Raw genomic sequence first — 16,137 nt, forward strand, 5'->3', positions numbered from 1 at the left:
ACTTTTGTTGCAGTTTCAGAAAAGGCATTTCCAAATCTGAACTTAATTGTACACACGTTCACACAGTTTGTTGATTCAGTTGAAATATCTCTAATTTTGCCAGTGTGTGTTTTAATGTATTCATATATGTATTATTTTGCTTCTGTTTTGTTTTCATTTATTCATTGAGCACAGGATTTTTATCACTCTGAACTTTTGAGATACTACAATGTTTATGTTGTGCAGTGGCTAAGAGAAAGATGTCTGTTATGTCCTCACCAAAATATGTTGGTACTTGAAATCAGCCAAGAAAAGTGTGATTAAAAACGATGCTCTGGATCTGGTAACTGTGCTGTTGTTCTTTCGAGAGATTTCTGAGAGGTTGCACAATCTCACTCTTTTGGGCAGCAAGCCATTTATTATGAGCTGAAGCTCTGCATTTTATGGATGTCTGTTTTCAGCACAGAGTAAAGAACAAAATAAATAAATGAAACTGAGTTCTTTACAAATTCTGACTGAGATCTGATGTAAACCCACAATTCTGAGAAGTCAGAAAGTTGTGGGAAGTAAATTCGGAATTGCAAGGGAAAATGTCTCAGAATTATGAGAAACAAAGTCTGAATTGTGAGATAAGTCACAATTATCTTTTTTTTTTTTAATTCCCTGGTGTGGGCTTTTACATCATTTTAATATTATTTTAACAGAATTTAAAAAGCCTCATAGAATGTTAAAATTAGAATTTATATATTTTAAAAAGATTTTAAAGGGGTCATATGATGCGATTTCAAGTTTTCCTTTCTCTTTGGAGTGTTACAAGCTGATTGTGCATAGATAAGATCCCTGAAGTTGCAAAGACTAAAATCTCAAAACCAAAGAGATATTCTTTATCAAAGAAAATAATGATATTTAAAAAAGCATCATATGACCCCTTTAAATAAAATCAGCTGAATTGGAATTCAAATAAAGTTAACACAACAGTGTGCAAAAGTGTGTTTACATGCATTTAATGGTCAAAAATTTCCCACCAAGGTGTAGTTTCCACTACATATTAAATTATATGTTGTGTTTTATAGCATTCTGTGATGGAAATGACATTTCAAACATTTTTAGAAAAACCTGGCAACACTTTTCATGCTTATAAATAATTAGCATTATGTATAGAACACACTGAATACAAGGGAACATTTCTCACATGGTTTGTGTAATTTAACAAAATTACAGCTTGAGTGGAAAACTAATCTGTTCACAAGTAATATTTTGATATTTACCTTGATTTTTCTTTGTTTTCTTCACACACATTTCACCTAAGACTTTTCACTGACACTGTCTCTTTGAAACACAAATATAATAATGAAAAATAATTAATAATAATTAGGAGTAAAATTGTTCATTGTTGTAGAAATGAGGGAACAGTCACGTCTTTTTTTAAAGCAAATGTCCGATTGTTTTCTGAATATTAGGCTCTTTGTTTACAATGTAAAAGTAAAGTATACATTTTTCGTATTTTTATAGACCTTCAGAAAACAAAAAATGAAGGCTGAAATCTGTTAGGTTTGTAATAAAAATCAACCTAGTAAAGTAATAATACGATAGTTTTAACAACAACTACGGTGAATCTCAAACTAGAATGCGTCACACGTTGTTTCCCATCATGCCTCTCGTCGCTTCCAATATCAGCTTCGCGATTTCTGTGTCGCCGCCATTTTACCAGGCGAAGGAGAGAAGCAACGGCTGAGTGCTTTTAACGGTAGTGGCGACGCAGCGGGACAACAACACGACTGAGCAGCGACCCTCGGTGTTTTTACGACTTTAAACTCGTTTTTATCTGTATCTAGACATAGTCTGTGTGGTTTAGAATCGTTTAATCTGAAAACGGAGGAGGACAGCGAACATCTGAAGGCAAAATGTCGTCTGACCTAAAATCAGAGATACCAGAGAAACAAGAACAAGGGTAACACGACAACTGCATGCTTTTTATTCCATGTTTTGCTTTTTTTATAAGGTTAAAACAGTAGGTACGGAATGGTTTTGGTGCATAATGCATTTTTACTAAGAATAGTTAGGTTGCAGTAAAATATGAGCGTTAAAGGACAAACTCGTTTGTTTGGTTCGTGTGAAACAAAGAGTCGCTGGATTCACAATGGGAGGAAAAGAGATAAGGAAGCATCGTGCACGAAATGTGCCTAATACACAAAATAAAGCACGTAGACGAGATTTGAACGACTTTTTTGTTACGTAACAAACAAGATTGAGTGTCCTTTGTTTGCTGCGGCCTAGTTGCATGTCAGTTTCTTGCCTTAGAAACGATTAATTGCTTGTTTTAGATGTTAACATTTTTTTGTTTTTGTTTTTCATTAAAAAAAAGCTTATTTGTACAATTACATTTATTGTAATTAAAAAAAACGCACGAGTAAAAACATAACATTTAACGTTAACGGTTTGGAACGGTTTCCAAGTTTCGGTAGCTGCAAACTCAACCCTGTTAACGGGTACCCAAGTTATTATTGGGAAAGTTGTTGTTTCCCCCCCCCTCAGTAACTACAAAAACATTTTTTCTCAGGCTGGCTAGAGTGACCGTCTAATTTGTTCAATTTTCAACCCCGTTATACATTATTTAAAAAAAAATTATTGCTAGAAAATAAAAAACGTCAAATCAGGGGTTTAAACCGCGTTTAGACACATTTTGGTAACGGGTTTGAAGAAAATTCAAACCCCATAGAGCAAATAGAAAATCAAACGGAATAATGCACGTTTTTTTTTTAGTTTTTTTTTTTTAATACTTATAACTTAAAAATAAACTTGAATATGTTAATCTTAAAGAGTTTATGATGCATGGCTGAAAATGAAATTTTATGTTTTGCAACAGTTTCCACAATTTCTGTAGCTGCAAACTTAACCCTTTTACCTAATTTATTGTTAGAAAAGGGTTCAAACTACTAATTTTCTTATGTGCGGCAAGTGTTAATTTATTTTTTCAGTAGCCTAACTGAAAACATTTTGAGTGACTAATTTATGCTCATTTTCAACCCTATTATACATTTTTAATTTTTAATGAAATTGTATTGCTGTAAAATAGAAAGTCAAAAATCAGGCTTTTGTACTATTTAGACATCTAAATTTTGGTAACAGGATTTAGGAAATGTACACTCCTTTGAACATGAATAGAAAATCTTAGAACAACTAGCCTAAATGCATGATTTTCTTGTTGGTTGGGAAAACATTTATGGAATTGGAATTTTTTTTTTTTCCCCCTCCATACAGAAATGCTGTGAACGGCAAGTCCAACCATGAGTCGAGAAAGGAGAGGCCCCAGAAGCGTGGGGGCGGGGGCCGGTTTGAACCTTACGGGAACCCCAACAAGAGATACCGTGTGTTTGTCAGCAACATTCCCTATGATGTGAAATGGCAAACTCTGAAAGATCTCATGAAGGAAAAAGGTACGTTTTTGTTATATTTAGTTGTACATCCTAGGTTAGCTTAGAGCCATGGAGCTTTATTTTTAGTTTTGGGAGTTTTGAAGGTGGCCACCTACTCAGTTGCTTTAGGTCAGAGGATAAACATCCCATCATGGGGAAGTGGTCTGTTGGAAAAGTGTCTTGTCTGTTGTGGAAAATGATTAATAATTCAAGCTTGCTAATGTAGGTGGATGGTACTTTAAAATTGTGCGAATTGCACTTAAACACAGAACCGAGTCTAATCCATTCATATGAATCTGATGCCATCATTCGGTCTCTTTGGCTTTGGAGAAAGTGTGTAGTTTTCACCCTAACCTGTTGGTTAGTATTTCAGAACAATCTATGAGTGGTCACATTTTTCCCTATCCATGTGTAGCAGCCCCTCCATGCCTAATGATTCGTACGCATGGGGAATTTCATGTGGAAATTGTTGCCTGTAGAATTAAATTGCATTTTCTTTTTTAGGTCAATGCCAGAATGAATGTTGTTGCAGCTGATCTTCATTATTGTGCCCTTAAAAATGGATGTGATTGATTTCTGGGGGTACAGGTCTACAGAGTAAAGCAGCTTCTTAAGCTGGTCCTTGTTTTATCTTATGGACAGACGTTCTTGCTGGAGAAATGCCAGGTGGTTCTTCGAGGTAGTTTTTGACAGACTAGACCTGGTTTGGGTTTGCAGTCTCATCTAATTCTATTCTTGAGTGTTCATCCAACTGGCCGTGTTGGAGCTGGTTTGGCCAATTTGATTAAATTCAAGAGTCCAATTGTTTAGTTGGGAAGCCAAGTTGGTTCCAGGTGGACTAGGTTTCGGTTTCTGTAACTTCAAACCATTTATTTTATAACATAGGTTTAGCTATTTTTATTCAGTAACTTTTTCTTTTTTTGCCCTAACGATACGGTTTAGGTGTGTCGAATGTTTCTGAGGTAGCCAAAGACTTGTTAACCTTACCAGAAATGGTTCTTTGACGTCCAACAAAGGCCATAGTTGACAATCCATCCAATTTCAATGGCTCGGGAGGTCAAATCCTTTTGGTCAGTCTTGGATGTTGAGGTTCCCAGCAAGGACAGCTTAAGAAGTTTTCCTCAGTACACTTTACAGCTTGCTTCATGTAGACCTGTACCAGAATTTGTGCTGCTGAGGTGCTGGGGGAGGAGGCTCTGGACTCGCAGGCCGAGCTCACTCTCACCGTCCCCCCGTTTGTGTCTGCTCTAAACCCCAATTGTTCTCTCGGCTTCTCTCCCCTTGGTGTGTGTCGTCTGGAATCTGATTTGTAGTGGGTGAGGTAACGTACGTGGAACACTTAATGGACGGAGAAGGCAAATCAAGGGTAAGTGCAAGAGACGAACCTCCATTTGTCCGCTTGAGTTCTTACATGTACTCTTAGATTTTAATGTGGGATGTTCAGGACTGGGTTGAGAGTTCAAAATGTGTCGTCTTGGGTGGCATTTGAACAAAAATGGACGCCGACTGCGGTTCTGAGTGGAACCGCAGGGATCGTTTCCCGGCCATATAGTAATTCTGGTTCTCGTGTGTTTAAGAGGTAGCATTTTTTTGCACTGCGAGTCTCATTATTGGACTTCAGGTGGTGTTCAGTAACTAAACATGGCGTCAATGATTTGTTGAGCGACTCAACTAGTGGGATAACAACAGAAATGGAGCCTGAACGAGTAATTGGAACTGAAGGCCGCTTGTGTATTCTGGTCGTCAATTAATCCTGTCAGCCATTTTGAGTTTGAATGTAATTATGTAACTGTTGAACACCACAGAGAAGTATTATGAATATTCTTTATCAATTTAGTGTGTCTGAAGTATTTTTCCTGAGTCAGTTGTCGTTGATTTCTTGTGTCGCTTGTCTAATTGTCTCTCTCGTTCCTGTTTTGTTTGTTCGTTCGTCCTGGTTGGTTTACTGACTGAACAAAGGGTTGTGCGTAAGTATCATTCAGACTATTGATCATTTCTCATTTGTCGCTTTTGCGCAACTCTTGCTAACACTTTTTTTTTTTTTTTTTTTTTTTTTTTAGGAGGGTGGTTGAGTTCAGAACTGAAGAGCTCATGAAAAAGGCTGTAGAGAAAGTCAACAAACATGTCATGAACGGTCGTCCTCTCAAGGTCAAAGAGGTGAGTGCATCTTGCAGATGAATAACACTGGGTAAATATAGATAAAACCTGTTTCCAATTTTTTGCCAATTCAACTCATTCCAACCAAAAAAGTAATTGTATTCTTCTGTGTTTGTAATATATGAATATTAGCTACTTGAATATTAATTAATATTTTAATATTATATCTACTGATAGAACATTAATGCTATTGTATTTTACATTTTTGAAATTTACATATATATATTTTTCAAGACTATTGGAAACACTGACAAGATAAGATTGTAAAAATAGTTTTTAAATTTACTATTATTTGTCCATTAGTTTGTGAAACACTTTTTGCAATTTAAATATAAAAAATACGAATTTTTCTATTGGTTTATTTAAGTATTAATGTTAAATGATACCAAGATATTAATGTACAAAGTGTGAAAGAATATCTGTTTTTTTCTGGCACTACACCACAACTATTTTAATGTGCTTTTGCTTGTCCATTAATTTTTGTAATGCAAGAACAAAAAATCCAATGAAACAATCATTGCCTTTTTTCTGTTCCATTTTTAATATTTGGGTATGAATGATTGGTAACTATTTTAAGTTCTAATGTAAAATTTTTAGGGCTCTATAAAAATATATTTTTTTCTTAAATTCATTTTTTTCAGTTTTAATTTTCCTAGACTGTTTTAATGGTTAAATTGTATTAATCAACAAGCATGTCTATTTAATGGAAATCATTGTAAAGTTGTGTTATAAAGTAACAGGGCATGATTGTAAAAATAGTGTCTTCAAAAAACCATGTTAAAATCATAGTGGTATTTTATACTGTCAGCAAAATCAACAAATGTCAATATTTGATGTTCGATGTATTAAACGTGCCCTCCTTGTGCTTCTTGAAGGATCCAGATGGAGTGATTGCCCAGCGTGAAGCTAATAGGGCTCACGGGGGTGGGGGTGGTGGCGGTGGCGGACCCCCAGGCATGGGTGGAGGAATGGGTGGAGGAATGGGTGGAGGAATGGGTGGAGGAATGGGTGGAGGAATGGGTGGAGGAATGGGTGGAGGAATGGGTGGAGGAATGGGTGGAGGAATGGGTGGAGGAATGGGTGGAGGAATGGGTGGAGGAATGGGTGGAGGAATGGGTGGAGGAATGGGTGGAGGAATGGGTGGAGGAATGGGTGGAGGAATGGGTGGAGGAATGGGTGGAGGAATGGGTGGAGGAATGGGTGGAGGAATGGGGGGGGGAAGGGGGGGGAGGAATGGGTGGAGGAATGGGTGGAGGAATGGGTGGAGGAATGGGTGGAGGAATGGGTGGAGGAATGGGTGGAGGAATGGGTGGAGGAATGGGTGGAGGAATGGGTGGAGGAATGGGTGGAGGAATGGGTGGAGGAATGGGTGGAGGAATGGGTGGAGGAATGGGTGGAGGAATGGGTGGAGGAATGGGTGGAGGAATGGGTGGAGGAATGGGTGGAGGAATGGGTGGAGGAATGGGTGGAGGAATGGGTGGAGGAATGGGTGGAGGAATGGGTGGAGGAATGGGAGGAGGAATGGGAGGAGGAATGGGAGGAGGAATGGGAGGAGGAATGGGGATGGGCCCAGGCCCTGGCGGTCCTTCCATGGTCAACATCCCTCCCAGTCTCATGAACAACCCGAACATCCCCAACGAGATCATCCACGGACTCCAGGCTGGAAAAATCGGAAGCACCATTTTTGTGGCCAATGTAAGTCTTTGAATCCATTCTGAAACCATGTCCCATATTTTGAAACTTGACCCGACTTTCCATATGGCATCTCTCTGCACAGCTGGACTACAAGGTTGGGTGGAAGAAGCTCAAGGAGGTGTTTGGAATGGCTGGAGTGGTTGTGCGTTCCGATATCCTGGAGGATAAAGACGGGAAGAGCAGGGGAATGGGAACTGTCACATTTGAGATGCCCCTTGAGGCTGTTCAAGCAGTCTGTATCCTTCACAGTAGCTTTTGATGTGTGGCATTGATTGGAATAAGGTTGTTTAATGCTATTTAAAATGTGCAATGCTTGAAGTTTTCCTTAATGGATGTTAGCAATGTTCAACGGACAGCTCCTCTTCAACAGGGTCATGCACGTCAAACTGGTAAGTAATCACATGGGTTTAACATGGAAGCTTGTTTCTGGCTTCCAGAAGTTTAGTGGTACGTTGCCAATATGATTTGTAAACTCCTCAATTCACTTCTTTACACCTGTCATTTGTCTTTTCAGGATGAGAAATCCCTTCCCAAAGGTGACTTTGCACCCCCAGACCGTCCTCCAGCGCTTCCTCGTAAGTGATGACTTCATATTAACATTTGCTGTATGGACCATCAGCAATAAAACTGTTGCAGTTGGCTAGTTTCTTCTCTAAACCAGTTCCACCGTCTTATGCAGGTGGTCTGAGTGGTGTCGGTCTCGGTCTGGGACCCGGCGGTCAACCCATCGACGCTACCCAGCTCAACCGGGGTGGGATGGGCAACATGGGACCAGGAGGAAAAAGCGTGTTGCATGTTGGTTTTTTGGGAATGTTTCCTCTTGTATGCACTCACTGAACATCACCCCCCTCCCCTCTCCATGAAATCATTTTCTCCATAGGAATGGATGGAATGGGATTTGGTGGCATGGGTAGAATGGGAGGTATGTGGTTCATCTCATCAGCCATTCTTTTATTTTGGCCTGTTTTGATCCCATCTGGAAAGGACCTGCAGGTGTTACTGGTTTGATTTTCATGCTGTAGTTCAAGGGTGCTCAGTTCATTTGAATGGGCACTATCCAAACCTCACTGATCTCCATAAAACTGGTGTATTTTTGAAGCAGCACAATGTTATGTTTTTTTCCATATTTTGTGTACTATGAATTGTGAAGTTATTTGTGTAGTACTGTGATTACAGTGAATTCTTAATTTTTTTTTTTGTCACTGCACTATAAATTTAGTTGAAGGTTTTATTATTATTTTCTAAGATGCTGCTTCTTTTATCTACTATGAACTATCTACAAGGTTTTATTGTCAGTTTTAAAAGTGCTGCATATTTTATCTAAATTATCGTCAAGGTTTTATTTTTTAAATACTGCTTATTTTATCCCTTATGGATTGAGTTATCAAGGGTTTATTTTTTACATTAAAAATGCTACTTTATACACTAGGAATAAAGTTATCTTAGTGTTGTTGTTTTTTTTTACTATATAAATTACTGATTATTTTATCTATTAAATGTTTTACTTTTGTCCTGCTTATTTTATCCACCAAAAATTAAGTTTTAATGAATTCTTCCATTTTATTAGATTTTTTTGCTTATTTTATCTACCAATTTATCTTCAAGGCTTTTTTAAATTTTATCCCTTATTAATTGAGTTAAGGTTTTACTTTTAATGTTAAAATGTTAATGTAAATAAATTAGCATTTTTTACATAGGAATCAAGTTATTTTAAAGTGTGTGGTTTTTTTTTTTTTTTTTTTTTTTTTTTTTTAAATTGCTGATTATTTTCTTTATTTGTTTTTAACTTTTGCTGATTTCATCCACTAAAAAAATTAAACCTGCAAGGTAACACTATTCATCACATTGCTTTTTTTGTTTTGAATGGTGAATTATCTTCTGTTTTTTTTTTTTGTTTTTTTTTCCTCTCTTCCTTTTCCCCAATATGAATTTAATTCAAATGTTATTGATCTTCAGGGATGGATAATTTTGGAGGTGGTATGAACAACATGGATCGTTTCGGCACTTCTGGAATGGGAAGAATGAATGGTAAATGGTGTTTTGTTTTGTTTTTGCTAGTAGTTAGGTTTGAAATGTTTTTATTTATATATTTTTTTTAATTGCAGATATGGATCGTGGAATCGGCGGCGGCTTTGATCGAGATTTCGGTGGCCGTAATGACATGGGTATGTCCCGTAGCAATTTTGGAGACTCATTTGACCGAGGAATGGGTTAGTAACGTTAACCTTTGCTCCTATACATTTCTTAGATGGTTACATAATGTTAACTTTTTAAAGGGGTTATATGATATTGCTAAAAAGAACATTATTTGGTTTAATGCAATGTTTATGCGGTTTAAGGTTCAAAAAACACATTATTTTCCACATACTGTACATTATTGTTTCTCCTCTATGCCCCGCCTTTCTGAAATGCGTCGATTTTTACAAAGCTCATTGGTCTGAAAAGCGAGGTGTGCTCTGATTGGCCAGCTATCCAGTGTGTTGTGATTGGCTGAATACCTCAAGCGTGTGACGGAAATGTTACGCCCCTTACCATACGGTGTTTCCATGTGTCCCGGCGTGATGAGACAAAACCAATAAAACCCATTACAAACGAGGCATTTGTTGCATCCAGTGGGGACATAATTACTGATTATAATGACTTATATTGTGTTTACGCTTTATTAATGCGTATTGCGCCGCGTTAACATAAAACCATGTCTGCATTTGTGATTGGAGAAATTACCAACAACAAGCGCTACTCTACACTGCTCAAACTCGCGTTTGAATCGTCAGTGGCAAATCCTTTAAATATAAAAAACGGTACTTACAGGCTGAGTCAGAAGCCAGACTGTCCTTGCAAAGTTGGAACTGCCCCACTTTATAGAAACAGTCTTCTTTTGGAAGGCCAAACAAAGTAGTTTCGCTTTCACAACGAAACACACAGCGGCTTGAGTGAGCGGTGCCCAGCGGGTTCGACGGAGGAGGCTTGCGGCAACCACATGTGACGACCCTGGGCTGGACTCCGCTTCGTCCACGGTGAAAGCCGATCCGGGGATCCACCGTGCGAAGTTGATGTATTTCCTCAGCGACCAGCACGGATCAGTTCTAGGCATGACGAAGCGGATATCGTCCTCTTTTGGAAGGCCAAACAAAGTAGTTTCGCTTTCACAATGAAACACAGCATCTCCACAACATGGCGGCGGCAGGAACAACAATACTACAGCGAGAATCAAAGTTACGCTTCTGTCTTTGTGTGAATATTTGGGTGGCGTTATGCAAATCTTCCCACACAGTGACGTAGACATGTGGTGGCGTGTTTAAACGAGGCGTTTTAGGAGGGCGTGGACAAGCCTTAACTTTTATAAAGAATATCTCTTTGGATTTGAGACTTTAGTCTTTGCAACTTTACAGATCTTATTTATGCACCAAGAGCTTGTAACACTCCAAAGAGAAAGGAAAAATTGAAATCGCGTCATATGACCCCTTTAAATGTTTTTGCCATAATTTGATTTGCCAGGGAACTCCATGGGAATGGATCGCATGAACTCTGGCATGGACCGGCTTGGTGGCGGTGGCATGGACCGCATGGGAGGACTGGACCGAATGGGAATGGATCGCATGGACCGCATGTCTGATCTGGACCGGTTGGGATCTGGCTTCGACCGAATGGGTTCAGGGCTTGACCGACTGGGGCCCAGTATGGATCGGCTGGGATCAGGCCTCGACCGCATGAGCTCCAGCGTGGACCGCATGGGTCCTGGTGGGTTCGACCGCTTGGGCCCGTCCGGCATGGATCGCATGAGCGGCGGAATGGACTTTGCCTCTCCTATGGGCATAGACCGGATGAACACGGGCCTCGACCGAATGGGTTCAAACTTCGACCGCATGGGCTCCGGTGGCATGGACCGCTTCCCCTCCTCAGGTCTCGACCGCATGGGTTCCAGCATGGACCGGATGGGCTCTGGTGGCGTTGGTGGGCAGTTTGACAGACCTGCTGATATGGATCGTGGCAATTTCGGGACTCCTTTCAGTGGGTCTGGACAAGGAGGGCCAGGGGCTGGTGGAGCCAATGCCAGGAAGGGCTGCCAGATTTTTGTCAGAAATGTAAGCATTTGATCTTAACTTCCTGTATTTTTATTTTTTATTTTTTTTCCCTCTCATTCACAAAGTAATTTGGCTTTTTTTGCAGCTGCCCTTTGACTTCACTTGGAAGATGTTGAAGGACACTTTCAATTCATGTGGTAAGACACTTTCCCATCAGACGACTTTAGCATTTCTTGTGCCGTTTTGTTAATCGATATGGCTTGTTTGCATTTTCTAACAGGCATTGTGCAGTATGCAGACATAAAAATGGAGAACGGCAAGTCCAAGGGCTGCGGTGTGGTGCGCTTTGACAGTCCTGAGACCGCCGAGCGAGCCTGTCGCACCATGAACGGCTACCGGCTCAGCGGGCGAGAGATTGATGTCAGGATCGACAGAAATGCATAATCGTCATCTTTGCCTACTGATTCCTTCCATCCCCTCACTATGCTTTCCAAATTATTTGTCCGTTACATAATTGTATTTGTGCCGAATGGTACTTTTTTTTTAGTGGTGTTGTGTGGTGCGTTTCAGTCATGTTGGGCATTCTCTCTGCAATTTGGTGCTGCTAGTATAAAGCATATATATATATATATATATATATAACAAACTGCAAAAAAAGCAAACCATTAAAATGAATGTTAAATCTGTTTTATTTTTATAGTGTTTATTACTTTTTAGCTGTTTTTGTTTTGTAGGGGTTTTCTTTCTTTTTTTTTTATAGGTAAATACAGATTTAGATTTAAAAAAAATATTTTGTAGTGTGAGAGACATTAAATTTTAAGGTTTGCTGTTTTAATTGGTTTTGTAGTGTTTTTAAAAAACATTTTTATTTTTATTCTGTTGAATCCAATTGGGTCCATGAAAGTTGTTAACCTTGAACCTGTTGCAAAATCTTCTTGGGGAAATTTTTCATCCTGGTATGAAATTGCATGGAATCTTATTAAAATTTATTGGACTTTGTCTGCGGAAATTCATCGAACAAAAAATTTTTGTTAAACCTTAGTAATAGTTCTTGTTAATATGAAGACTGGACTGTGCAAACACGGACAAGTGGAGTGATAAAACAAAAAGTCCCAGAGGTTTTGCCACTGCAGCCTGTCAAGTACAAGGTAACATTTAATTCACTTCATGATGTTTATGAAATAATGTATAATCATGCACAAAACAGCTACTGTGATAAAGCATAGTTTGCTAGCATCAAATTCAAAATAAGTAGTTTTCAAATTTTATAACATCAAAACCAAATCTCATGGTTACATTTAATTTGTGATGTATATCTGTTGAATTTGTGAGATTTTTTTGGAAAAAATGGTACAAGAACAAAAAATAAAATAAAACAAAAATCTTGTGAATCAAGTCCACCAGTTGTATTTATTTAAGGATCTGAACAAATGTACACACATCGGTCCATTGGTCGTGGTCTTTTCAAAGAGATAAATGTATATGCTGTACATCAATGTCAATAGACTCACATTTCATCATGCTCTTTTGCTATTTAGGGGTGCACACACCTTTTTGACCACACACACATACATGCGTACACACACAAACAGCTCAACTGTTGGCAGAGTAAGTGATTGATACAGTTGTATTGTCTTTGACCGTACAGACTTTACAATCCCAACTGTAAAGTGTACACATATGATACAAAGAAACAGACTCAAACACAAGAAAACGTCCTCGACGCTGGAAGAATGGTTGGGTTTGTGTGGACCTATAGGACACCTTTCACAAGCCACTTGTGAAAAATGAAATACAAAAGAAAACTTCAAATAACATTTAAAATAGATTTTATATGTATTTAAAGAGCTATATACAAATTCTCTAAGACACTATCATTGGTGAACCAGAAAGACTGAATCAGTGAATACGGTAGTTTATAACTACAATAGGATTAGGTTGGCAAAAACTAATTAAGGCAACCAAAATATGTGTGTGCTACACTTTACATATGTATTGCTGCAGTAGTCCTTTTATTTTGGATACAACAGCAATATCAATAACAGCTGGCCACTGCACATTATAAGAATCAGTGTTGCACACTTCCATTGTAAAATGAGACACTCGGTTACTCAAAACCACAAACACGCTCAATGCATAGGCACACACACAAATTCTATACATGTGGATTTACAAATTAATGTTTTAACTTAAATATTTCTGATTGCGATTATGGTAACAAGTTGTTTTACATATTTGGCCTCCCACATAAGTTTGGTCCCATCTTTCAGTTTAACATGTCTTAATAACCAGGCCCTGATGACTTTGTACTGGATTTTGGCGGGAAAATCTGTGGAACAAATTGAAATGACCAGAATGTATAAAAATAAGCCAAAACAAGAATATAAAGATCAGGTGATGCGGAAAATGTCATTTTCTATAACATCCAGCATCCGTTATCAGTCCTAATTTTTACATTAAAATTAAATTAAAAAAGAGAACATTTTGAGACTTTGGTTATTGCCAAATTTCACACATCAAACAGCCACTTCTTGGAAATTCATAACTCTGAAACACTGAACACTATTGCTGGCTTAATATATTTTTGAAGAACCAATAAAAATAAAGCAAACCATGTTTGGGTATATCTAAGGTCTGCGACAGAACTTAAATTTTTCAAAAGTTACGAAACAAACAATGCTACCTGATAACCAAGGCGCATTAACAACTAAAAAGAATCCCCTAAAAAATTTTTTTTTTAAATAATAACCTACAACCCACTCTTGGGAAAAGTCTTGAGTCCCAGAGCTCAAATCGGAAAATACGTTCACAGTATGTAAATTAGACAATAAATGAAACACAAAACAATCAAAAAATAATTAAACATAAATATTTTCATTATTACTCATAAATAAGTCTGGACATTGGTATTACTACTTGCTTGGTGTTGTTTATGGAATGGGTGAAAGGACGATGAAAATGATGCTTAAGTTGCGAAAAGTCCGACCAGTACAGCTTCCGGACATCTGAAGAGTCCGAACCTTTGTAGCTGCCCCTCTTTCCTGAGGTCTGATTACTGTTGGGACACATTGAATTTTTATGCGATTAATATGCAAGGAATAATAGACAATGGATCGTCAACGTCAAGCATCGCGAACCCAAGACGCCTACAGTAAAACGCGCACTTACTGTTTCACTCTCCCCTTCATCCTCTGGCAGGGTTTTAGGCCCTGAGCTGAAGTGCAGAGGAGAATATACCCAGCTTTTGTCTTCTGGAGGCTGGTTTTACAAAAGCCAGACAGCAGAGGGCACCAGAAATGGTGGAGACAGAGACAGCCAGCAGAAATATACAGAGGAAGAAAGAGAGGAAGACAAGAGTGAGGAATATCAGAAATGCAGTGGTAAGAAAGACTACTGGCTACTAGCATTTGTCCCCACCTACACGGCCTACATTACATCAGCAGACAGGAAAAGTTGTTCAACTTGCTATATTTTAATTAAACACTATAAAACATAATTTATAATATGCACTAGCTATAAAACCAGAAACACCGATTAAAAAATTTGAAATATTTTGTAGTTGTGTATGACAACAATGCTAGTTTTTGAAGGGGACAATAATGGAAAATTACATAAAAAATACTAGCTAAACTTTTCCAGTGTTATTTTAGTATAATCTAGATACTGTTTTTTAATCAATTTGTTTTATTAAGCGCGTGCATCCATGATAAAACGTGCCTCACACGGCTCCGGGGGGTGAATAAAGGCCTCCTGTAGCGAATCGATGCATTTTTGTAAGAAAAATAGCCATATTTAAACCTTTCTATACAATTTTTTCTCACTTCTGCTGACTGTCGTAGGCGGAAGCCGTTCCAGCGGATGACGTAGGACATATGCGCAGCGCTCGTGCCGGTGATTAGTGACGAACGCAGAAGCGCAGAGGAGAGACAGCAAAACAAAACGCCGGTCACGAATTAGAAGCACAAAATGAGGATTTGTAAAGAAAAATGTAGGAGGATTTCAATATAAGCCAAGAAGAAACTGGTTTTCCTTTGCTAAAGTAAGGAAACTTTGCTTAATAGGACATGTAGCATTAAATAACAGTTTGCACATAATAGGGAAACATGAAACAGGCAATTGTGATAAATGTGGACTACCAGAAACGGTTGAGCATGTTCTTTTAATGTGTATAGCATATGAAAGGGAAAGACATCAGATGTTCCAAGAACTGGAACTGATGGGAATTTTTTCTAGGCTTGATTGTGTTTATGGGGTGCAGTCTAACATGTGTTAATGCTTCGTTTTTTTAAAAATTCATTATTTTTCACCTTTATTCCACACCGCTCTGTCCCTTCTCTGAGAAACACGCTGATCATTTCCTTCTTTTATGAAGCCCCTTATGAAGGCGATGGGCTCTGATTGGTTAGCTAGCCCAGTGTGTTGTGATTGGCTAAACCGCCTCTAGTGCGCATCTAATCGTCCCGCCCCTCACCTCAGCGGCATGTGCTCCGGTTGTATTGTAAACAACGGCATCGTTAATATCGCTTATCAGTTTGAGCCCCATTGAGAAGCAGAGGATATTATTGAAGAACCTGTGCAAGCATGGCTTTTAATGGTAGGCCTATGTTTTTTGTTGTCTCATACTTTTAGATACGCTGTTATTTGTAAATGCTACTGCTTATGTTAGCTTTTAATATACGGTTTTATCCTGATTAAAGCTTTAATACAGTACGGCAACTGCACGCGCGTCCATGTATAACGCTTTTCATAGCTATGTGAAAATAAGTGTATAATTGAAACAGTTCATTGTTGGAGCTGAGCTGAATGAGAGAGAGAGAGAGAGAGAGAGAGAGAGATAGATGCAGAGCGTGTGCAGAGCAGGGGGA

At 38.5% G+C, this 16,137-nt stretch overlaps 2 protein-coding genes across 7 annotated transcripts in view; one reads left to right on the forward strand and one right to left on the reverse strand.

Annotated features, from left to right (window-relative positions):
• The first annotated feature begins 1,653 nt into the window (after positions 1-1,653).
• Positions 1,654-11,820, forward strand: LOC107669822 (heterogeneous nuclear ribonucleoprotein M). Of its 6 annotated transcripts, none has more exons than XM_016462235.1 (17): positions 1,654-1,930; positions 3,241-3,416; positions 4,709-4,761; positions 5,355-5,362; positions 5,459-5,552; positions 6,428-6,548; positions 7,108-7,247; positions 7,330-7,483; positions 7,587-7,636; positions 7,762-7,822; positions 7,927-8,025; positions 8,128-8,169; positions 9,204-9,275; positions 9,353-9,457; positions 10,746-11,332; positions 11,418-11,469; positions 11,553-11,820. In XM_016462235.1, the coding sequence occupies exons 1-17, from the start codon at positions 1,884-1,886 to the stop codon at positions 11,714-11,716; spliced, it is 2,025 nt and encodes a 674-aa protein (XP_016317721.1). In that variant the 5' UTR covers positions 1,654-1,883; the 3' UTR covers positions 11,717-11,820. The 6 variants fall into 6 exon arrangements, with proteins under 6 accessions (XP_016317721.1, XP_016317722.1, XP_016317723.1 ...); XM_016462236.1 differs by having other exon boundaries at positions 6,428-6,524; positions 7,090-7,247; XM_016462237.1 differs by having other exon boundaries at positions 6,428-6,524; positions 7,102-7,247.
• An 843-nt stretch (positions 11,821-12,663) lies between these two features.
• LOC107669796 (phosphatidylinositol 4-phosphate 5-kinase type-1 gamma-like) overlaps positions 12,664-16,137 on the reverse strand; it is a 28,546-nt gene continuing 25,072 nt past the window's right edge. Inside the window, exons 18-19 of the mRNA XM_016462191.1 lie at positions 14,441-14,530; positions 12,664-14,327 (exon numbers count right to left, since the gene is read on the reverse strand). Of these exons, the coding sequence (XP_016317677.1) occupies positions 14,325-14,327; positions 14,441-14,530 (93 nt within the window). The 3' untranslated portion in view covers positions 12,664-14,324. The remainder of the gene's footprint in view (positions 14,328-14,440; positions 14,531-16,137) is intronic.

This window comes from Sinocyclocheilus anshuiensis, unplaced genomic scaffold (assembly GCF_001515605.1).
Source record: "Sinocyclocheilus anshuiensis isolate Anshui unplaced genomic scaffold, SAMN03320099.WGS_v1.1 scaffold560, whole genome shotgun sequence".
Lineage (NCBI taxonomy): Eukaryota > Metazoa > Chordata > Actinopteri > Cypriniformes > Cyprinidae > Sinocyclocheilus > Sinocyclocheilus anshuiensis.

Coding starts and splice junctions, on each gene's coding strand:
- LOC107669822 (XM_016462235.1), top strand. CDS start 1,884: ATGTCGTCTGACCTAAAATCAGAGATACCAGAGAAACAAGAACAAGG. Junction 1,931..3,240: donor CCAGAGAAACAAGAACAAGG/GTAACACGACAA, acceptor CCCTCCATACAG/AAATGCTGTGAACGGCAAGT. Junction 11,333..11,417: donor GCCAGATTTTTGTCAGAAAT/GTAAGCATTTGA, acceptor CTTTTTTTGCAG/CTGCCCTTTGACTTCACTTG.